This window comes from Panthera uncia, chromosome B4, assembly GCF_023721935.1.
Source record: "Panthera uncia isolate 11264 chromosome B4, Puncia_PCG_1.0, whole genome shotgun sequence".
Classification (NCBI taxonomy): domain Eukaryota; kingdom Metazoa; phylum Chordata; class Mammalia; order Carnivora; family Felidae; genus Panthera; species Panthera uncia.
In genome coordinates, this window is record NC_064809.1 from 85666307 (window position 1) to 85691254 (window position 24948).

At 33.0% G+C, this 24948-nt stretch overlaps 1 protein-coding gene across 8 annotated transcripts in view; it reads left to right on the top strand.

The window, feature by feature from the left end:
- Positions 1-24948, top strand: part of USP15 (ubiquitin specific peptidase 15) — a 117094-nt gene that overhangs the window by 54071 nt on the left and 38075 nt on the right. For 5 of the 8 annotated variants that reach the window (XR_007456703.1, XR_007456701.1, XR_007456702.1 and 2 more), the window contains exons 7-8: positions 14436-14522; positions 20928-21072. Coding sequence is in view for 5 of the 8 variants with exons in the window: in XM_049625878.1 (XP_049481835.1) it covers positions 14436-14522; positions 20928-21072 (232 nt within the window). In the remaining 3 variants the exon portion in view is untranslated. Of the gene's footprint in view, positions 1-14435; positions 14523-19550; positions 20702-20927; positions 21073-24948 lie in introns of those variants that run through there. The other 3 variants (XM_049625883.1, XM_049625882.1, XM_049625879.1) reach the window with 3 other exon arrangements.

Consider the following 24948-nt stretch of genomic DNA (forward strand, 5'->3'; position numbering starts at 1 on the left):
AATGTGAAAATTAGTGGGTTTGATTACATCAAAATTAAGTATTTCTGTTAAAGGAACCATAAATGAAAGTAAAAAGTCAAGTGTCAGTTTTTTTAATATCTAAAACCTACATGAGAATAATACCTTAATGTACAAAGAACTTTTATAAATTAACAGAAACAAAGCAAAAATCTTTTAAAAAATAACTGAAAGATATGAATAGTTTAAAGAAGGGGAAGCTCCATTGCTGACAGGCAGATGAAGAGATATGCAAACTCACTTGTAATCAGAAAGCTTGACGCACGAGGTACAACCTAACAGCCACCAAAATGACAAAAATGTAAAAGATAGCTAATACAGAGTTTTGAAGGGTTGTAGGAGAAGCGTTATGAACCAGTGGTGGGAGTGTTCACTAGAACTGCCATTCTATAAACCAGTCAGTGTCACCGAAATCAGGAATTGTTTAATCCCTCTGACCCAGCACTCAGGGGAATTTTTATGCAGGTCCCTGAAGATACAAGCTGTGTAGCTGCATTGTTGCTGGTAGTGGGGATTTGGAGGCAGCCTAGCTAAAACGAGTGATGGTATGCTGTGGAATACCAGAGCGGCAGGTAGAAGTACACAATGACAAGATCTTTAAAACTGGGTAAGTTTTAAAATAAATACAGTTGAGAGAAAAGAAAAAACAAAATGAGATTTTAATTAAGTACCATTTACATAAATTTAAAACAAAGCAGAACATATTACATAAAATTATAATATTTAAGAGCATAGAGAAAGCACCTAGTATAGAGGAAAATAGGAGTACAGATTAGGAAGAAAAAAGATGAAGGAATTACCACTTCTTTTATATGTATAAGTAAAGTGAGGATGCACATTGTTTTTTCTGGGCAAATGCCAGCTTTGAAAAGTGGAATTCTTTGTGTTCATTGAAGTCACATTATAAGCACATATAACTTAAACATGAAATTCAGCTCCAGCAGAGAGCCTATAATCTTTAGGCCCTCAAGAGAAATTTCAGCATATTAATGTGTAGAACATTCTATTGCCATTATATCTGGCAGGAGACAACTCCTAGTCCTCAAGATGGTGTGAAGATGCTAGTTCTAATAAACATCACTAACCTGGATTTTTCTGGTGTTCATATTGCTTACCACAGAACCGGTTGCTACATAGAGCATCAAAAGTCGAGGGGAAAACATTAAAGTTGTAATAGGGTGATAGAAGGAAGAATCATCTGTTAAATTTGTTAAAATATGGTTTCCTAGGCCCCATCCTCAGAATTTCTGATTTGGTAGAGCTGGGTGGAGCTCCTGAATTTAACATTTCTAATTAGCTCACAGGTGATTCTAATGCTGTTTGTCTAAGGATCACACTTTGAGATATTCTGTAGGTAATGTTTCTTAATATTTACTGTGTGGGACACCATAGGTGGCAGCTTCCAAGGTCTTCACCCCAGATAAGCAGAAGATAAATCTTTATGGTGGGCCCAGGAATCTTCATTTAGGTGCTGCTTATGAACAAGAAAATACCATTATAGTAACCATATGTTTGTTGAGAGAAAGCATGTTAGTATCTAATTGTCTGACTTTACTACACCACTGAAAACAGGAACTAAAGTGCTCTGAATGTCCTAAAATTGTCCTGAGCCCATTTTTATCATAATTGAGCCTGTATATCCTCAGCTGAAGCTAAATTTTTATGCTACTTGATTGAGAAGAAATGCTAAATATTAAGAAATGTTAAGGGTAAAATATAATTTTGTTTAAAATATGTAGTCCTGCAGTTATAAAAATGCATATACCCTAAAATAACCCAAAATCCGTGTTAGAAATCTAAACCTACCTAAAAAATACTCAAGAGTTCTCCATCTGGATTTTTCTGCTAGATACCAGCATGTGATTTGAAATTTTCAACTTCATATTTATGTTATATTTTAAAAACTAAGTGCTTAGTTTTTTCAGAACTTGCACTTCTCATCTAGTTTTGCTGATTTCTTACAACCTCTAAAAACACAATCTTTTCTAATAATACCTTAGAGAAGTTTTAACCCACAGTTTTCTGTTCTGTTAAATTTGACCATTTATTTTCTAAAGATGTTGACATCAGGTACATAGTGTAATTATTCACGTGAAGATATATAGTTAGTTAAATCTTGTATTTCTAAAAAATTATTTTACAGTAGATAAATTGTAAAAGTATAGAAGTTCCTAAAAAGAAGAGAAACCTGACCAACAGATGATCCCTCACTTTCCAGTTTGTTTAAACATAATACTTTTTTCCTTAGCCATAGCTTCTGAAGTACAACTTTATTAAATTTTGAATTCATTCAAAAATTATGCAAGTTTTTTCTGTATGGTTTTATTTAGGTATAGTTATTTCAAAGAATGGTTTTGAGATTATTAATATTATAGAAATGAAAAGATCCAAATTTTACAGTTTTACTGAAATAAAATTCTTGTGAGAGCAGCCCAAGAAACTGATTTAATTCAGGTATTTTCAGTAATTGCTCACAAATATTGATAAAAGGCATGTTGATTAAGTATCGGGTGAATAAAAGTTAAGTGTTATTGATGATTGTGAAAGCCAGTTTTCATGGGCTAAGAAAACATCCAGAGAAAGAATCCAAAATCAACTAGATAATGCATGAAAGGCCAAAAATACTCAAATGGAAAACTAAGTTAGTTCTCACTCATACATTGTCTTTCGGCCATCTGTTTTGTTCTAATTAACAAATTCCAAATTGGTGACCAAAACACTAAGTATAAACTTAATCTGGTGCCATATTAGTTTTTTTTTTTTTTACAGCACTCTGTCCCTGAGTGCTCTGCTTGGCGAGAGGGAGCATTTTATAAATAAAACTATTGCATACTACTTTTTGCCCAAGATAAATAATAAAAACACCTACGTGACTCTGCAGTATTGTTTTTGTTTTTGTACACTATCGGTTTCAAATCTGTATTCGTTTAAATACATTCAAAAAATGCATAATTCTTTAGAACTTTTTAGAGAATGATTAAGCCCAATTTGCTTAATAATAGAACATTAACTGTATAAATGGATTCAGAAATGGTGCATAGACCTATTTGAATATTATTAAAATAAATATTAGGAAACTCTTACCACGTAAAGTATTGGTTTCATTTTAACAAATTGTACTGAGACTTTTTAAGTATTTGTACATGATAGGTTCTGCTTATTTGAAACAGATTTGGTTATTACAGTTCTGTTTGGGTACTAAACAAGCCATAGTTATTAGCATTCACAGAAAATGCACCCTCAAAGTTTCTATGAAAGTATACAAACTTGTTACCAATCTTAACCTTGTTCAAACACAAAGTAGGGGGTTGAATGATTTGAGTTTGTGGGAGTTGAGAGAATGGCTCATAAGCCAGCTTTCAATTCCTTGTCCATTCATTTATATTCACATATTTTAAATTAATAATGTGTCTTCTATTTAAAATGTAAGCTCTGAGCCAGAAATCTAGGGTAGTATTCCAAAATCTGCAGTTTGTTGTCAATTTTTAAGACGTTTTGAATTTTTGTAAGTTTTTTTGCATGCTTTATATCATTTTATTTTGTTCCTATTTTGTTCTCCTTCAGTAAGAGACATACAGTGACTTTTTCCAAGACTTTAAGTTGAGATAATGGAACAGCCAAACAAAACTGCCTAGTATGCAGTTAAAGATCAGGAACCAAAGCTTGGAGAGTAATAACTGCAGGTGCAGAGTTCTATTCCTGGAAGTGAGAAATATAAGCATATATGAATTATCTAATAAAAAATGTAAAGAACTAAATACTGAATTCTAAAGGAGGTCCTTAAGAAATGATATAAAACAAAAAGATCAAATAGAGTAATCCTGAACATTTAGGAAAACTGGGAACATATTATATCGAAGAGAACAAGGAGAAACACTTTCAGAAGGTAGCGAATGGTCAGCATTGCTAAGTGATGCAGAGACTGGGGAGAGGGATGGGGAACAAAAGAGATTTTCTGTGTATTTGACAAGTGGAAACAGTATGTTGGGAATAAGAAATAGATGATAGGGAAAGAGGAATTGAATAGTCAGAAAATGGAACAGCCTGTGTAGATCAAATCACTCACCATGAAATGTACTGACAGAAGAAAGATAACTAGGAGGGTAAATTGGAAAGGCAGTGTTCCAAGAGAAACTATATATAAATCTTTTTGTTATTTGAATATATACATCTTTCTTAGGTATTTGTCACCTAAAGATAGGCATCATAATGATGTTAGAATGAAGTTCCTGTGTGCTGCTGGTTATCAATAAGCAGCTTTTTTCTGGTTATTTTAGATGTCCAAATTCTAAATTCTTTTTGGAAATGCTTGTGCCTACACATAAATACACTCCTCATAACTGTACTTTGAGGTTTCTCATTTTAATAAAACACCCATTAAGACCTTGAGTGTATATATACACTCCTTTGACATGCTGAAAATGCACATGGACTAAATAAATATTTCCTTCCTCTAAACACTGTACCAGCTTCCTGTTCTGGAAAAATAATATATAATCTAGTACCAATACCATATCTCCCAAGTTTTGCCAAACAGCATGGTCACAGTCAAGTTTATGTTAACTAGTGTCCAGATATTTATTTATTTAAATTTTGAAAAGTTTTATTTATTTATTTTGAGAGAGAGACAGCATGAGTAAGGGAGGGGTAGATAGAGGGAGAGAATCCCCTCCATGCTGCCAGGGCAGAGCTTGGCATGAGGCTGGAACTCAGGAACCCTGAGATCATGACCTGAACAGAAATTAAGAGTCCATCGTTCACCCAACTGAGCTACCTGGGCGCCCCCTAGTGTCCAGTTATTTAAAAGCCATTAATTGAAGTTAGAAAATTTAGTGTATTTCATGCATAAATGAATATTAAGTTTACAGTTCTCGTATAGATGCTTAATATTCACAGGTACTCACATATAATTATTGGATATATTCTTTTTTGTTCCCTGGTTCCAAAAAAGATTTGAGCAATTTATGGTAACATGTATAAGTCAGTGTTAACTATATGAATAGATACAGAAATCACTCAAATGTAAACTAAACTTAGTCACAGTAAGGTGAAGCCAGAGGAGAAGTTAGCTGGTGGGAGCAAGTAAGGGCTTTTGAAGTTATCAAAATTGATCTGCAAATATATGGACTTGATTTGGGTCCCGATTCAAACTAACCAACTGGGAGAAAAAAGGGAACATGAACTGACTGTTCAATTGGGACTGGCACTGGTATCATATCTCTTGTGGGTTAGGGATCTATACTATAAATTTTTGTTTGTTTTAAGTTTGTATTTAAATTACAGTTATCATATAGTGTAATATTAGCTTCAGGAGTAGAATTTAGAGATTGATCACTTAACATAGAACACCCAGTGCTCATCTCAGCAAGTGCCCTCCTTGATATCCATCACTGCCCACCTCTCCTCCAGCAACCCTCAGTTTGTTCTCTATAGTTCTGTGTAGTTAAGAGTTTGTTTTATGGTTTGCCTCTCTTTTTTTCCCCTTATGTTCATCTGTTTTGTTTCTTAAATTCCACATATGAGTGAAATCATATAGTATTTGTCTTTCTGTGACTTTCTTTGTTTCGCATAAAACACTCTAGCTCCATTCATGTTGTTAGAAATGGCACGCTTTCATTCTTCTTTATTGCTGAGTAATATTCCATTATATATATACAGGTGAAATTATAAATGTCTGGAATTTGCTTTAAAATAGTCCAGCAAAAACATGGGGAAAGGAGGCTGAGAGGATACAGATAAAAGTGGCAGAATGTTAATTTTTGAAGCTAAGATCTGATACTGGGCACATGAGGACTTGCATATATTTGGAAGTTTCTATAATAAGTTGAAAAAAATGGGTTGCAGTTTTGGTACTGGGATTCATAATGACTAAAGGAAAGTAACTGTAATTTTATTTTTAAGTGGAATGTTTTATGTTGTAAGTACCATTGGTAGTCAAAATAAGGAACAAAAATAAAGTCATGAGAACCAATTTATACATAAATTCCCTTAAACTTTCTTCCATTTATCTTTAAATATCTAATACCCTGCCTGTCATAGGAGAGGCACACAGCAAATGCTTGTTGAATTGAATTAATCTGTATCTTGCAACAGTAAAAGTGTTTAATTTTTAGAGAGATTTAAACTTTTCTTTTTCTCCAAGAACTTATCTTTAGAAATGGGGAGGGGTGCCTGGGTGGCTCAGTTGGGTTAAGCAGCCGACTTCAGCTCAGGTCATGATCTCACGAATCATGAGTTTGAGCCCCGCGTCGGGCTCTCTGCTGACAGCTTGGAGCCTGGAGCCTGGAGCCTTCTTCGGATTCTGTGTCTGCCTCTTTCTCTGCCCCTCCCCTGCTGATGCTCTATCCCTCAAAAATAAATAAACACTAAAAAAGAAATTAAAAGAAATGGGGAAAGTTTAAAATTGGTCTTGTTTTTCTTAATAAGATAATTTTTGTTTTACAATGTTAGATTTTACAACATGGGGTTCTTTTATGTCAGATTTGAAAATAACTATAAAATCTTTCATTGTTTTGCAATGTCAGCGTTCAAACTTAACATCTCCATATTTTGGTTGCTCAAAATGGTTTTTTAAATTACATGGTTTTCATGTAATTTAATTATTAAGTTAATTTATCAAGAATATTCAGGTAATTTATCAAGTTGTATTTTTCTGTTGAAGGAAGTTCAACTTAGCCTTGAATTGCATGCTTTTAGTTGAAACTCCAGTTTGAAGTAGGGCAGTTCAGATACTATATTTGTCAGGCATGAAGTTTGAATTTCTGTCTTCATGAAATAATTTCAGTTAAATTGATGTTTTACTGTTTTCTGTCTTGTTTAAGACTTGGATCCCTATTTTATATTATACCTAGCCCAAATTAGCCAAAGTTAGTTTAACACTAGGTTACTGGCTTAGTATCTAATCTATGAGTGATATTCTAAGCGCTTTTTTTTTTCTCTCTGTTCTCCTTAAAAATCCAACTAGAGCAGGGTTGCTGAGGAACGGTGTAATTTCTAAATTACTTCAAAGAAATAGATCTCAAGAGCTCTGGTTATAATCCACAGACTGACTAGTCAACCCCTAAATTAACTCCACAAATGTTAGCTAGATTGGGCTATGTATAATTTATGTCAGAAGCTGGAATCAGAATAAATAAGTGATCTGTTAACATTTATCAGTAATGTCTATAATGGCATTTTAAAAGTCTTGATATACTTTAGCTTTACCTGTGGACCACATCTATCCTTCTCTTTCTTCTGATCATTATGCTTTTTAAGAGCAATCTCTCTACCAATGCTATTTATCCCAAATAGAGCATATCCCAATGCTTCCTAGACCTTGCTTTTTCTTTCACTATCTCCTCCCTTCTACATATGTATAAATGCCTACCATACTACCACACATATAGTAGGCACTTAGTTAACAGTAATTCATTCTTATTTTTTTAATTTATTTGTTTAAATTCAATCTAGTTAGGGGTTCCTATGTGGCTCAGTCAGTTAAGCATCCAACTTCGGCTCAGGTCACCATCTCACAGTTGGGGAGTTCGAGATCCACATCAGGTTCTGTGCTGATAGCTAAGAGCCTGGAGCCTACTTCAAATTCTGTGTCTCCCTTTTTCTCTGCCCCTCCCCTACTCATACTCCCTCTCTCAAAAATAAACATTAAAACTTTTTTTTTTAATTCAAGTTAACATACAGTGTAGTATTGGTTTTAGGAGTAGATGTGCTCATCCCCAACAAGTGCCTTTCTTAATGCCCATCACCTATTTAGCCCATCCCCCCACAAGCACCCCTCTAGCAAACCTCAGTTCTCTGTATTTAAGAGTCTCTTATGGTTCACCTCCCTCTCTGTTTTTATCTTATACTCCCTTCCTTATAAGTTCGTCTGTTTTGTTTCTTAAAGTCCACATGTGAGTGAAATCATATGATATTTCTTTCTCTCACTGACTTATTTCACTTAGCATAATAGACTATTGCCATCACATTGTTGCAAAAAACGATTTCATTCTTTTTGATCACCAAGTAATATTCCATTACACACACACACACACACACACACACACACACACACACATCTTCTTTATCCATTCGTCAGTCGATGGACATTTGGGCTCTTTCCATAATTTGGCTGTGGTTGAGAGTGCTGCTGTAAACATTAGGGCACATGTGCCCTTTCAAATCAGCATTTTTGTAACCTTTGGATAAATACCTAGTAGTGCAATTGCTGGGTTGTAGGGTAGCTCTATTTTTAATTTTTTAATTTTTTTTTACGTTTATTTATTTTTGAGAGATAGAGTGAGACAAAGTGAGAGTAGGGGTGGGGTAGAGAGAGAGGGAGACACAGAATGCGAAGTAGGCTCCAGGCTCTGAGCTGTCAGTACAGAGCCCAATGCAGAGCTCGAACCCACAAACCGTGAGATCATGACCTGAGCCGAAGTCGGATGCTTAACTGACTGAGCACCCAGGCGCCTCTCTGTTTTTAATTTTTTGAGGACTCTCCATACTGTTTTCCAGAGTGGCTGCACCAGTTGCAGTCCATCAACAGTGCAAAAGGGTTCCCCTTTCTCTGAATCCTCACCAACATCTGTTGTTTCTTGAGTTGTTCATTTTAGCCATTCTGACAGGTATGAGGTGGTATCTCATTGTGGTTTTGATTTGTATTTCCCTGATGATGAGTGATGTTGAGCATCTTTTCATGTGTCTGTTAGCGATCTGGATGTCTTCTTTGGAAAAGTGTCTGTTCATGTCTTTTGCCCATTTCTGAACTGGAGTATTTGTTTTGGTGGTGTTGAGTTTGATAAGTTCTTTATGGATTTTATATATTAACCCTTTATCTTATGCGTCATTTGCAAATATCTTCCATTCTGTCAGTTACTTTTTTTGTTGATTGTTTCCTTCGCTGTGCAGAAGTTTTTTTCTTGATGAAGTCCCAATAGTTCATTTTTGCTTTTATTTCCCTTGCCTCTGCAGACATGTATAGTAAGAAGTAACAGTAATTCATTCTTTTCTTTCTTTCTTTTTTTTTTTTAATGTTTATTTATTTTTGAGACAGAGAGAGACAGAGCATGAATGGGGGAGGGGCAGAGAGAGAGGGAGACACAGAATCGGAAGCAGGCTCCAGGCTCTGAGCCATCAGCCCAGAGCCTGACGCGGGGCTCGAACTCACGAACCGTGAGATCGTGACCTGAGCTGAAGTCGGATGCTCAACCGACTGAGCCACCCAGGCGCCCCTTTTCTTTCTTTTCCAGTGTCATCTTCCCCCCAGCCTATAAATATAAATCTATCCTTTCTTTAAAAACAAAAATAAAAACAAAAACTGTAAACTTACTCCAAATACCATTCTTTATTTTTTTTTTCCTTTGTTGGTCAACTTTAAAAAACTAGTACTTACGGGATGCCTGGGTGGCTCAGTCAGTTAAGCATCCAGCTTCAGCTCCAGTCACAATCTCATGGTCTGTGAGTTCGAGCCCCACATTGGGCTCTGTGCTGACAGCTCAGAGCCTGGAGCCTGCTTCTGATTCTGTTTCTTCCTCTTTCTCTCCCCCCCCCCGCTCATGCTGTCTTTCTCTCTTTCTTCTCAAAAATAAATAAACATTTAAAAAAAAATTTTTTTTTTTTTTAGTTTTTTTTTTTAACTTTTATTTATTTTTGAGACAGAGAGAGACAGAACATGAATGGGGGAGGGTCAGAGAGAGAGAGGGAGACACAGAATCAGAAGCAGGCTCCAGGCTCCGAGCTGTCAGCACAGAGCCCGATGCGGGGCTCGAACTCACGGACCGTGAGCTCATGACCTGAGACGAAGTCGGACGCTTAACCGACTGAGCCACCCAGGCGCCCCTAAAAAAAATTTTTTAAAGGTAGTACTTAATTATTCCTTGCCACTCATTTAAGAGTATAACAAAGTTCTCATTTGACTTTTTCTCATTTGTTTCATCTTATTTGACCTTTCTGTAATACTTCTTTTTGTTAACTATCTCCTAAAGAAATTCTCTTAATTTGAGTCTATGATTCAAGAGTGTTTTCACTTTTTCTAACCAATTCTCTGGCTGGCTGGTGCTCTTCCTTTCCATGACTGCCATGTTTGCTTGTGTGGGTTGTGTACTGCACAGTTTTTGGTCATTTTCCACATTGTAATCTCTCTGTGAAAGGACCTCCTTGGAATTGTGCAATGTACAGCTTCATTGTCTATATGCAGCAGCTCTGCTCACAACTTCAATGCATTGATACTTCACAAATTTCCATCAGATGATACCTCCTTTCGTACCATAATAGATTCTCAAAATCAGTGGATAGACTACGCTAATTCTGTCCCTCAGCTCAAACCCACACAAACATCCCATTCTGTATTTCTAGCCTAGAGCTCTCTTCTGAATTCCAGACTTTTTCTAAATGTGGTATAGGTTTTGCCATATAAGATTCACCTACAATCTTTTTTACCCCACCTTCCCCCATTCCCTCAACCTAATCTATATCCATGTCCTGTATTCCCTACTTCAGGTACCATCTCAGAGCCATCTTGAATTCCTCCTTCAACTTCAATCTTTTCACCTAATTAGTTAGCAGTCTTGCACATTCTACCTCCTAAATCAGATATTTTGATCTTAATACCCCTTTACATTCTTAAAAATTATTAAGGACCCAAAGAACTTCTTTTATATGGGTTAGAAATAAAAAATAAATTTTTAAATATTTATTTAAAAATAATACTAAACTATTGTATCTTTACATAAGTAATATTTTTATGAAAAATAACTTTCAAAACAAAAAAATTGTACTGAGAAGAGTGGAATTGTTTTACATTTTTGCAAATTTATTTAATATCTGAATAGAGGACAGCTAAATTTTATGTGCTTCTGCATTCAGTTTATTGTGATACATTGTTTGGGTTGAAGTACATAGAGAATACTGAGCCTCACACAGATAGGTAGAACAGAGAGAAATATTTCAAATAATTGCTACCACATCTGAACTCAACCAGTGGTAGTTTAATGATCAAAGTTTAATCGGAATGTGGAATCTGAAACTGAAATCTTATCAGTGAACTTTTTATACTGTTATTTTAAAAATCTATCATGTGTAGGGGCGCCTGGGTGGCTCAGTCAGTTAAGCATCTGAGGCTCAGGTGATGATGTCACAATTCATGAGATCAAGCCCTACATTTGACTCTGTGCTGACATTGTGGAGCCTGTTTAGGATTCTCTCTCTCTCTCTCTCTCTCTCTCTCTCTCCCTCTCCCCCCCCCCCATCCCTCCCCTGCTTATGATCTCTCTCTCTCCTCTCTCTCTAAATAAATACATAAACTTAAGAAATATATATCATGTGTAACTTGATGTAGTTGGAAAATACTAATTGAGTTATGCAGACCGTCCAAATTAATGACATATTTCATTCTACAATATTTTTAAATCACATTTGTTAAAACGTTACCAATCTTACAAGTAGTGGGAAGCTGTCAAGCCTCGTGGCAAAGTCAAGTTTTACAAAATTCTGTTTTTTATATGATCACTTGAACGTTATCATTGGCAACAAATACTTTGTTTTCCTTGAAGTGATAGGCTCCCTTCATTTATTTTTGAGAAGATGTTCTACCATATAGCCTTTTATGTGAAAGAATGTTGCTGTGAAAAGAGTTGCTAGTTCTGCTTGAAATTCAAATAATTATGCAAGTCTTTTTCTTCATGACAACCATGTTACTTCAGTATAGAACCTTTGTGCTTTCTGCAGACTTTCCAGTTGGTCGCATAATAGTAAAAAGAAGTGTATTTAAGGGTCAAGATTTAATAAAATCAGTATTTTCTATTTTTTCAACATGGATATTCTTAAGTGAAAATGACCATTTTCTACTGCAAGGGGCAGTGAAGAATACAATGGCTCTATAATTTGGTGCTGCTGCCTTAACTCATGCTAAGGTGTCAGCAGTTTCACCACCATTGTTTTTGCGCTATCATTGCAAATATCCACCCATGAAAAAGGTCAAATAACACTTAAATAGCACCTTGAAGTTATTATGAAAATAGTTTTGACTTCATAGATGTACACTCTGAAAGAATTGTGCGACCCTCTAAGGGTCCATTGAGAACCACTTCCTAAACATCCAAGACATGTTGCCCTTGCCCACTCAATAGTCTTAGCCCCATTCTTTATTAATTTTATTAATCACCTCTGGTTTCCTAAATGATCTCTCAGTCTTCTTTCTTTTTCTCATGAATTAGCTATCTAAAATACAAATCTGATTGTGTAGATACACATTCTTCCAAACTTTTAACATGCCCAGCATAATGAAATAAAATAAATTCCTTCATAGAATATAAAAGTCTTTTATTATCATGCCTACCTTATTAACTTCTGTTCCTGTCACTACCTGCTTCCTGTTCTTTAAGCCAAACTGAATTTATTGATACTTCCCTAAGCACATCATGGTTTCTACAGTCCCATACATTTGCATGTGCTGTTCTTTCTACTGGAGGACTCTCACGTCCAGTTTCTACCTTTCCCTCCAACTCTGCACATCATTTTGAATCACTTCATTTTACTACCCACAAAATTTTATATTTTGTTATAATTTTGAAATTTGTGACAGGACTTGCACTATGTTATAGTTACTTTGCTTATGTGTCTTTTTCTCCCATTAGATTGTGAGCTATTTGAGGTCAAGAACTGTGTCTCTCCTTGTATTCCTAGTATTTACCAAGAGCAAGGCTTATAGTAGTCACTTAATAAATGTTTTGAGTGTTTCAGTGAATTTCATGGAAACTTCTAGTATTATCCTTGGATAGAGTTGCTAATGAATAATAAAAAAGGGGAGAGATGGGCAGAAAAAGGAAAAAAAAATATGTTCCTCAGCCACTTTATTGGACACAGTAATGAGTCTTTATTTTCAAAAATTTTATTGCAAGTAAAATTTAAGAGAACATTTCAGTTTATTTCTGTGTTTCTGAAAAATTGAAGTGAATTAAACTAAAATGCAGTAAATGGATCACATTTTGAAAAATTAACTTCCTTTAATTCATTATAACTCAATCTCTAATAAACTCGGGGGTTTTTTTACTTAGCTAATTTAGCATTCTTAACATGAAAGCAAAAATGCCAGGATACTTCTGTATTTCTATTAATATTTAAAAACTAGTACCTTAAAATATTAAATAACATTTTAGATGTGTTCTCTCTTTTATATTAAAACTTGGCTGATTGTGTTTTATGTTTTTAACTTAAGCACGGTAAAATAATATCTTGTAAGATCTTCTGTCAGAAAGGCTTCTAAATAGAAGTCTCACTTAATGTAATCTACCTATATACAACCTGTTATCAACAAAAAGAAGCACCTTTAAAATGAGAAAAAAATCTTTACCAAGATTTCATAATATACAAAACCTCAAAAGATAAATGAAATTTTTGTGTGTAAGATATTTTTTTGCCCAAAATTTATTCTCCAAAATATGTTGCAAGTATATAGATTAGGTGAAATCCAAATCACCTAAAATTTATAGACTTCAAACAGATTCTGTAGATATACTTTCCTGCCCATTGACCATTTCATTGTTCATTAGCACCTAAGTAAAGGAAATAAAATAATTTTTTAAAACTACTCACTTTGGACCTCACTAATTTAGAATTTATGATGACTGAGATGCTGAACTGAAAGTTAGCTTTTTACAGCTCATAGACTAGATGTTACCTCATAAAATAAAATTATTAACAAAATTACAAGGGAAATTAAATCTTTAAGAAAGTAATCATTCCTATGTAATGGATTTGTGATTATAAGTTATGCCTTTAAAGCATATTGGTTGATTAAAAGCCATTAGTAATTGAGATTTCTCCAAAAAGATTCTGAATTAATGAGGTGTGTAATATATAGTCAGATGTATGTCCTTTCAGTTTTTGCAGAGATAACTTTGGCCAAAAATTACTTCTTGGGATTTAGTTTTGAATTCTTTTATGCTATTCTGTCCCTATTGCCTTAGATGTTAAAGAATTGTTAAATTCTCAGATATCTGTATCATTGTTGTGTATAATTAGAATGCCATGGTACCCACTGGGACACAAATTGGATTGCTTTTATGTGCTTCCTTTAAAAAACTGATATTTTAATTCTACTCATTTAATGAAATTATTGATTGTAAAATATTAAAAATGGTTACTTGAACTCAGAAATGGGTGTACTGAGTCAATAGATATATAGGAATAATAAATATCAAGTTGTATATTTAATTTGGTAAATTTCTTTTGAAAATAGTTCCCTTTTGTACCATTATTTTTTATATGAAAGAGTACATAGGAAATAGAAAAACAAAGGATATACAGTGATTTTGCTCATGAATCTGTTTTCCAGCATTCATTTACTACATACATTGTCATCTGTCTTTTCTTTATTTCATAATTAATTTCAAAATTCAGCATTTTTTATCTAATTTAACATTTTCATATTTTTAAAGGTCCCCAGGTGCATCCAATTTTTCAGCTTTACCAAAGATCTCTCCTTCATCTCTGTCAAATAATTATAACAACATCAACAACAGAAAGTAAGCACTGAATCTTAAAAACTCTTTGTTTAATCGATCGCCCTATTGTGGTTGCAAAAAATCTCTTGTATCTAAAATTTAGGATAAAGTCTTAATGCACTAAAATTGATTTTTTTTTTAAATTACAGATCACTTCTTCTAGGAGTAACTTTACAAGAAAGAAAGCACAGTTATAAACTTCTTTAATACATACACTATAGTAATTCACAAAAAGAGAAATAAAGTACTTTCATAATTTTACATTTTAAACGCTAATTATTGAAATTTATATAGAAGTCTGTTAGAACTCGATTTTTTAGGAAGTGTAAATTTCAGATGTCACTGACCTACAATATGTAGTATTTTTTAAAAGTGTGTATCAGTGATTCTCACCTGGAAAGCATACACAGATTTTCACGTTCATCAACAGGCAATCACTTTTTCTTTAAAAAGTTTAGAGAAACAATTCCTTTGCCCCATCATGAATAATATTCACAATCTTGGAATTTGTAAGAGTTGCGTGAAAGTGTGTGTTGTATGGCCATAAGAAAAAAGGTTAAAAATCACTTGGACTTCACTATAACATCTGACATGAGTGTATTACCTTGAAAACTGGCTTGGTTTCTGTTTTCTAGAAAAGGATAAAAAGAAACCTTTTATTGTTTGTGATTCAGTCAAATTAGGGGAAAACCTTTAATCTAGACAATTTTATCCTTGTTTTATTTTTTGAATATATACATTACATTGTCGTTTATTTTTTAGGTTGACTGTATTTATGTAGTTAAATATTTGCATTGTTTGGCCAGTTCATAAAGGGCATCTGGTTTCCCAAAGAATTAATTTGAAAAGAATAGGCTATTTGTGAAATAATATTTAAAATAACATCATTAAATGAATTTATAGGTTAAATTCATTTGACCTTAAAATTCATATTTAAGGTGGGGAGAGGGCTTGACAAAAAGATTTTAATGTACATCTAGATTATAAATGTGTAAGAATACCCAAAGTAATTTTGGAAAGGAAAATGAGAAAGGATTAACCCTACTAAATAATGACAACCTGTTATAAAGATACAAGGTTTCAAGCAGCATAGTAGTGACCCAAGAATAACATCTACAAATCAATGAAATAGAAAAGACAGTCCAGAAACAGCCCTTTATACATAAAAGAATTTAATGTGATCAGAAAACATTGTAGACTAATGGGGAATGGGCAGATTATCCAGGAAATGTTGTTTGGAAAATTGGATCACGATTGAGAATTTCTTTGTAAAACTTTATATTAAATTGACTTAAATTGTTAAGCATATAAAAAATGAAAGGCAAATAAATGGCAAAAATACTTGCTACAAATAGCAGAGGATAAATATTCTTAATATATCAAAGCTGTAAAGATCAGTGAGAAATTTTCTAAGACAAGTAGAAAACTGGGCAATGATGCAGCTGGCAATAAAAGGAAAATAATTAAAATATATAAACATTTAGAGGTGCCTGGGTGGCTCAGTTGGTTGAGCGTCCGATTTGAGCTCAGTTCGTCTCACTGCTGGTGAGTTCGAGCCCCGCATCCGGCTCTGTGCTGACAGCTCAGAGCCTAGAGCCTGCTTCAGATTGTGTCTCCCTCTCTCTCTGCCCATCCCCTGCTCATTCTCATTCATTCATTCCCTCTCTCTCTCTCTCTCTCTCTCAAAAATCAATAGACATTAAATAAGATAAAGTAAAATATATAAACATTTAAATATTCAAATTCACAACTAACTAGAAATGTGCAAATGAAAACCATAAAAAACTCCATCCACTTCTTTCCATCTCAGTCTCACTGGGAAGCATTAAGTAATTATACTTATTCTTGCAAGGAGTGGTTGGAGTATCAAGATTTAAAACATTCATCCCCTTTAGTAGTTTATAAAAAGACACGTACCATAGTGTAATAACATTACATTGTATTGTAATAGTGAAATATCAGAGACTCTATGAATATCCAGTATTGCAGTTTAGTATGCTCTTTTCTGTTTAAAAATGTATGTCCACAGGCAAAAAAGTGAAAGGGAATACCCTTATAATCTGGTTTGTATTATTTTATATGGTACCTTTTAATTAAATTCATCAAAGTAATTTTTTCATAGGAGATAAAGTACTTCTTGTATTTCTACCAGTTGGAGATGCTCACACATTTACTGTAAAAGAAGCAGTTCCAGGTATAATGTGTTTATAGTTATTCTTTGGAGAGACTTTTAACATTGTATGTAGACTGTATTGAGCATAGACTGTATTTTGACCTTTTGACTGGAGTCGTCTTATTAGTATATGTGGTCTGGTGAGTCTCTATTTTTGTCTTATCTCCCTCCTGTAGTAAAAATATGATGTTACAATCGGATCTTAAAACCTCTAACTGCAGAAGATACTGAGAGGAATTGGAGGATTTTCTTAAGTTTAAAATATGATTAACTAATGATTCTCCTCCCATGGATAGGTTATATTTTTAGGTATTTATAGTTGTTTAATTTAGACACTAAAATAGTCCTTCATATTAGGAAATTTTTATAGCAAATAGCTAATGAGTTACCACCACGCTTAAAAGTCAAGTTTACTTTTCTTAGGTGGAACAAAATTTATAAAATGGAAAAAAATGTTTTACATTAATTTGACTTAGTATTTTGATTATTTTAAATTAATATTTGAATTTAAATTAATATCGTCATAATTATCTAAATTATTTCACATAAAATTTCTTCCCATTCAGCTTGTAGAAATAAGTAGTGGCTTAAGGCTTCATATGGAAATAGCATGCTTTATTTAATTAAAAGTGTGTAAAAAGGCTAATGACATTTTTTAGATAAATTGCATTTTTGAAACTTCAAGTATATGGAGATATTCTACAAGAACAAAGTATGTATGAAAATCAGTAGTTATGACTTACAAGTTTATATGAAACTATCTACAGTTTCAAGATTTGAATTAAATGGATACATTACTAAGATAAAATTTTTCACTACCAGAAATAAGGATATTGGTCATAAAGATAGTAACAAAGTATACTTGGAACTATTTCATATAAATTTAATAAAGCTTTTACTAAAGACTAATATTATGAAGAATCAGTTGTTCACCCTGATGTAGTAATTTTGCCTGATCGTACATACAGTATTTGGTTTTGCCTCGATTATAATTTAAGTACATTTTTAATATACACCAGTTTCTTTCTGTTCACTGCATTTTTCTGTCTTGCTGCATTTGCCTTGATAGAATACTGCCTTTAAAAAAATCTTTTTAATGTGTGTGTTGTTCCAACTCGTGGCATTCCACATCAGAGCACATTTCTATTTTTATGTTAATTCATTTAAAGCTCTTTTATTTGAAATGGAAATGACTCCCTGTAAGAGATTAAACTGTGAAAAAGAACTTGATTTTGGAGACTGCCAGAGCTAGCCAGCCATATGGCTCTTTACAAGTTACTTCTGGAAAGCATCGTTCATTAACTGCAAAATAGGTATCATTGTACTTATGAGGATTAAATTATAGATTTTTAATGCTCATAGTGTCAAGTGTAAATGCTAATTGAAAAGTCAATCTTAAATTTGTATAGATAGAGCTCACTTTTACCAAAAAACAACTTACTTTTTTCAGTGTCTTCATTTAGGGTGATAAATTTATAATACAGAATTTATATAATATAGTAAGTACTAAAATTCCCCTTAAGATTACAGGCATATTTATTTTTGCAAAATAGCATAGCCTTAGAGGATAAGGATTAGTTTACAATCTCTAGGAAAAAAATAGTCATGAAAGATAACAGAGGCTATCTTTAGGCCTAGGTTTCCAGGACTTTGTTGAAGTGTTTAAGAACTGCTAGTTTTGGTATTTTCCATGACTTTAATATTTGATTCACAAAGCACATAACATGTGGATTATAACTGGCTAATCTATATAGTATTAACATATTTTAAGTTTATCACTTTTCATTACTATCATTGAGCATCTAGACTGTTTCAGTTTTTGAGCAAGAATTATACTTATCCTGTCACTTAGTCTAAAATGTAGATATCCTTTAAGGATTCAAATTTTAAATGACAAAACAAAAGGGGTGCCTGGGTGGCTCAGTGGTTAAGCATCCGACTTCAGCTCAGGTCATGATCCCCTGGTTTGTGGGTTCGAGCCCGGCATCGGGCTCTGTGCTGACATCTCAGAGCCTGGAGCCTGCTTTGGATTCTCTCTCTCTCTCTCTCTCTCTCTCTGTCTCTCTCTGCCCCTCTCCTTCTCACACTCTGTCTCTCTCTCACTCTCTCTCGCTCTCTCAAAAGTAAACGTTAAAAAAAAATTTTTTTAAGACAAAACCAAAAAATTGTTCTGCAAGTAAGTTTTTTGTTCATTTCTCAGTAAATAAAAATCCCTATCCTAGCAAATTCCATCCTGTTGCCACAGGGATGGAGAGCTTCCAGCATCCATTCATGTTACTTGTGGGCAGAGATAGATATCTGAATATATACTTAAGGAAGATGCATGTAAATGTGTTTTTAGTCTTTTCGTGTGTGTGTGTGTGTGTGTGTGTGTGTGTGTGTGTGTGTGTGTGTGTGTATGCACGCACGCACGTCTAAGCATGAGCATGCATTTGAGCATACTTTCCCTATATACTCTGCTCAAATTCTATTATAGTTTTATATCTGGAACATGTAGAATGTATAGAAAATATAGACCTTTCATTTTTGTATGTAGAGACCTTGATTTTTAGCACTACTTATAGGACTAACAGAAAAACAGAATTTAGCTTTTTGTTACATGTCCTTGAAGAAGTTAGATTTGATAATCCAATCACCAGTCACTGACTGAAGAATTGCTAATAGGTGTCTTGTACTTTATTAGTTATTGGGCATATAAAATATGAATCATAAGGCTAGTGATCTGACAAAACCAAAAGATGCTTGTTTTTTGTTTTATACTTTTTTTTAGTTTAAAACAAGTAAATATAGTTATAAGTCTAGAAATTCTGAATTTGAATTAATCAAAGTTGCATTTCTTTGGGCCCTCTTTTTTTGTTTTGTTTTAATCTTAGGATATATTGCTTTTTTGAGTCTTGGAGTTGGTCTTTTTATTTGGTGGGGGAGGGGGATATGCTCTTAAAAATGCAAAAGTATTAGTTGGTTAGCATCGTATGTTTAGTTTTTGGTTGAGGTACTTTTGTTTAAACTGTTTAGCTTGGTGTGTGTGTGTGTGTGTGTGTGTCTTTACTAAAGGGTTTGTTAAAACAGGTAGTAGTATAGTTCACTTAAAGTGTTATAATAGAAAAGTGAGAATATAGAAGCTACAATAGGAAGTATTTGAAATCTTAAGTAAAAATTATTTTTAAAAAAGAATACCAGGAATAAAGTGTAGCCAATTGGGATTGTCAGGTTTACTGATTCATCATGTTTATTTGTAACACTGTATTCTTTTATTTGAATCATCATTTGCTTTTAGCAATGACCTTGATTCTCATTCAGGTTTGTTCTAATGAATAAAAAAAATTATGGTTGAAAGTATGCTTTTGAATAATAATCTAAAGTGTCCATTGTAAATATTTTATAAAATAACCTATTAAAAATTAAGGAAGAATCCATCCTTTTCCACAGAATTATTTTTTATTACATGTAAAAAGAAAGAGGACAATTTAACTTATTGATTGACTTTCCTTAGTTCTTTCTAAAATTACCCTGGTTCCCTAACGTTGAAGATGACTTGGCTCTTTGTTTTTAAGATTAATATTTATTCTACTGATAGTCCAAATTATCCTAAGGTTATATTCATCTAGTTGAATAAACTACATCATTCTAACAAGCCAGAAGAAAGAAAAGGCAAATAATACTGGAATGTACTTGCGTAGAATCATTTCATTTTGCAGCCTTGATCAGCCCAGGCTTTTTTCTGCATTTGAATACTAGATTTTGCTGGCCTAGCATAGAAACTATAAATAGAATCTTCAGTGCATCAGACCAGTGATGTCACAGAGGCCTTGGAAATCTCTTCTCTCACCTGTAACTAAAGCACAACTCCTGTTTCTACTGTTCTCATTCAATTACAGTAGCAGGATGTAAAAGGGACATAAATGAGATGATTTATTGCTGTGGGTGGTGTTTAAAATCTGAATGTTTTAAATTTGATGGAGCAATGAAGAATGGAGCAAGCTGTGGAGCTGCTCCGGCTAATCAAGGGTAGAAAGATATAACAGTGGTTTGTATTGGTTGGTGTGGCATAGTGTGCAGTGATTTTGTTGATGGGATGTATCTTGATTAGAGGGGTTCTTTTGATTTAGATTCATATCTTTAAAAGTACCTGAGTTAATTTTTTTTATAAAGAATTTAATGACTGACCACCTATCCCAAGTTTAAAGTACTGTGTTCATATAACTATATTATAATCAGCTGCATTATGAAAAATATTCTTTGTTTTCTTCCAGTGTGAAAAATTCAAATTATTGTCTCCCATCATATACTGCTTATAAGAACTATGATTATTCAGAACCTGGCAGAAACAATGAACAGCCAGGCCTCTGCGGCCTAAGTAACTTGGGAAATACGTGTTTCATGAACTCAGCTATTCAGGTAGGTCCTTTCCAAAGTGAAACTCATGTGTTTCATGGAAATCAGCAATAAAAGAAGAGTAAACTTTTACATATCAAAACATAAGTATTATATATGTTTTGAAAGTTTCTGTTTTCGTGGAAGATTTAAGCATGTATATTTGAGTCACTCATTCTAGTGCTAGTATCATTATCATGTTCCTCAATTAGGTGGCATATGACTGATTACCACATGGTGGAAGATTAACTATCACTTCATGCAAAAATATAATTTCAAACAGAAAACCTAGACTCTTAAAAAAAAAGAAAGAAAGAAAAACACCACATGAGATCTCTCCTTTACATATTCAGTAGAAATTTCATGCGTTTTTTGGACATCTGTGGGAATGTTAGAGAATGAATCTTTTATGGTCACCAGTCCTCTAACTCTAAATAAATTTATTTTTAAATCTTTTTTTTTAAACTTAATATGAAATTAAGATTTTTTTTAATGAGAAAATTCTGTGAACCTCCTTTTGCATACATATTTTAACAAATCACTTTCCCTTAAAGATCTTTTAATTTTGGGGATATAATTGATCACTGCCCCTTTTTTCCCTTTGTCTCTCCATGGAACTCCCCTTTTCTTCCTGCTCTGTCTATATCCTCTTCCAACTTGTTAAATATTTATGTCTTTGATCGACTTTGAAGTAATGACAATAATCTATATATTTTTTAATATCTCACTGTTTATAAAATTAGAGCTGGTTGTTTCATTCCCCTTTGATAAAATTCTGTCTTTCAAAAAGCCCAAAATAATGGTATACTATTTTTGATATTTCAATTTTAACCTATTTTTTTTTTTTTCTTTTGGTCCTTTGTTTTGGGGTGTTTTTTGTTTTTGTTTTGCAAATTCTGAAATTTTATTTTTAAATATGAATTTTTTGTTCTCTATTCATATTTTAATAGTAAATCTCCTATGCCCACGTGTCATCCTACAAAGATATAGATTACATATAGAGTATGGATTAATTAAGGACATTATTACAATTCTTTTTCACTAAGAATAGTATACGACTCTTAACCACCCAAATTTCTAAATAAATCCTTTTGTACTTTGGCATTAATCAATTTGTCTCCTAAATTAACCATTGCCTTTGCAGCATTCTTGGAAAATTAGAACTTAATTGTCATAATTCTCTAGATCAGGAATTGGAAATCTTTTAGAAATGCATAGAGGACATAAATATGCTTAATTTCTGATTTCTTGGTTTAGAGTTGAGCCACTCAGGAAATAGCCTTTCTGTTCAAGCATATACTGTGTAAGGTTAATAAACTCTTCCTAAACCCTCTTTGATGAGTAATATTACTTATACTTTAATGTGAATTTTTTTATTCAAAATTATTTTTCTGGGATCCTAGCACTAAATAAGCAATTTTTTAAAACATTTACCTTTATTTTTCTGGGAGAGGAGAATGGGAACATCATCTGAGAACAAGTCAAAACATACTATTATCCTGACAGCTATTTAGATAAAGTGTGTGGGTGCTGAGCTTACAGAGACAGGAACAGGCCAGACAGGTTCTCATTTTATTTGGGTATCTGTTGGACTACTCTACCTGACCTCTGAACATCATCTTTAATACCATCTCTGGAAAATGTTTTATATAAATGGTGGTTTCATCAGTACCAGAAAACCCTGTTCTTGTGTCACCAGGTCATAATTTTTGTATAACTCCTATCCTTGCACTGCCAAAATTATTTTGGTTCTAGACACTTGATGAAAACTTGAGAAATTTTTTTTGTTTTCTTTTTAATCTAGTGTAGAAAACCAATCCTGATGCTTTCTCATAAGGATTAAGAAAATAATTTTAACACTATAGGCACTAAAAAATTTGAGTCTCTCAGAAGAGAATGAGTTCATGTTCATGCTAATCATTCAGAGAAAGCTCTGGCTTTCATTCAAACTGAGTTCCTTTGAAGGGATTATTACATTCTAATTACCTCTGCCTTTGATATAGTCTTTAGTGTTTTGTTTCCAGATGGTTATAATTTCTCAAAAATGAGTATTAAAATTAAATCTTCTAATCACTTTATGTTGAGCTGAATTTGGCATTTGTTGAACTTTCTTGTATATGTTTAAGGTATCAGAAACTTCTATTAGTTTTTGCCTCACTTTAAAGCAGTGTTATTACAATAAGTTGGTAGGTCTATTGCTGAGCGTCTCTTAATGTTATATCGCCTTCACATGTTTCATTTCAGTTGAAATTAGATTCATGAGGGTGAGGTTTGTTAGGGTGATAGTTTGTTACTTTCTTGTACTAGTCATAAAATAAGAAAAACTTTTGATGAAAACTTAAGGGATTTAAAATTTTTAAGCAGTGGATATTATTTCATGTCTGTGTCTTGGCTGGAAATTGTATTTTCTCTAAAATAAAAATCTCTACATCAGTTTGGGTAAGAGAAAAAGATGAGTTTTTATTTTTGCTACTTTTGACTTTTAATCTAAATCCACAGTTAGAAAAGCTAGTATTAGTTTCATTTTCTTAAAGCTTTTGTGATTTTTGATTGGTTAGATGTCCACTCTCAACCTGAAAACTCACCATTAAAGGGAATACAAAATGTTGGTAGCCTTTATCCCTGTTTCATGAACATGTATGTAAGTTGTTAGGTCTACAGATGAAAGGGGTAAAAGATAACTAATAGATTTTTTAAAATATTTTTTTTAGATACTATTTCCTCAATTATCCTTATTTTCCAGTTTTCTTGTAATACCTGTGAAGTTGAAGACAATTCATGAGCTTCAGAAATATTCCAATATTTCTCCTGATAATTTGAATTTCAATGTAACTTCTTATATTTACCAATCCTAAAAAATGCATAGACATTTTAGTATCTCAGGCAGTATAATTACTGATATATTTTTAAAAATGTGAGTGGAAAGCGTACCTTTTTTTTTTTTCTGTGTGAGAATGGATTATGCTTATTAAGCTATCAGTAGTCTTGAGGTAATGAAATCTTTTGGCTTCTTATGATTAAAAACTAAGTGGCACCAATCTTATTATGAATTTAATATTATTAGTGTTATTTAATTATATTGGTATTCAAGATTTTGTCTGATGTAATGGTATGAATGAATATTAAATTTTTTTGATAGTAGTACTGCCATATAGTTCTAATTTCTTAAGTTAATATTTATTGAATATCAAACATGTGAGATACTTTTGGACATAAATCCTGACCTCATGAAGATTATAGTCTAGATAATTTGATTTTCACACTTTCTGTATTTCATTATGAAAATCTTTTTTTTTTTTAATTATTACTATGAAAAGTTTAATTCTATCCTCTTTTTAAACAGATGCAGTGAAGTTGTTTTGGGTAAAGGATGTGGAGTCCCATCTGCTTTCTCTTACTTTCTTTTCTTAATGGCCCCAGAAGCATTTTCATGGGATTCTAAGACTCTAAGGAACAGTCTAAAAACTATATTATAGCAAGAAAAAAAGAAAAGAACACATTAAAAACTAATAATATAGATTAGGAGCACAGACTATAGAGTTTCACTGTCTGGATTGAAAATAGGTCTCTCCTATTTATTAGCTGTGTTGCCCTGTTTACATTATTTCCACAACTCATTTTTCTCATGGGGAAAATAATAGTACCTGTATCTTAGGAATTTCATGAGGATTAAATGAGTTGAATATAAAGCTCTTAGAATAGTGACTGGCACATCATAAATGAGTAGGCATTAGGTTAATATTTTATCTTCTTTTTTTTTCTTTCAATTCAGGGAGCTAAGCAGAGTGACTCTGGAAAAAAGTCTACCTTCAATAACCCCTGTATTTATTCCCCTTTCCTACAAGTCTTATTCCACTTGGGTTGAACCTAGTGAATGAAGAAAGAATTAATTATATTTTT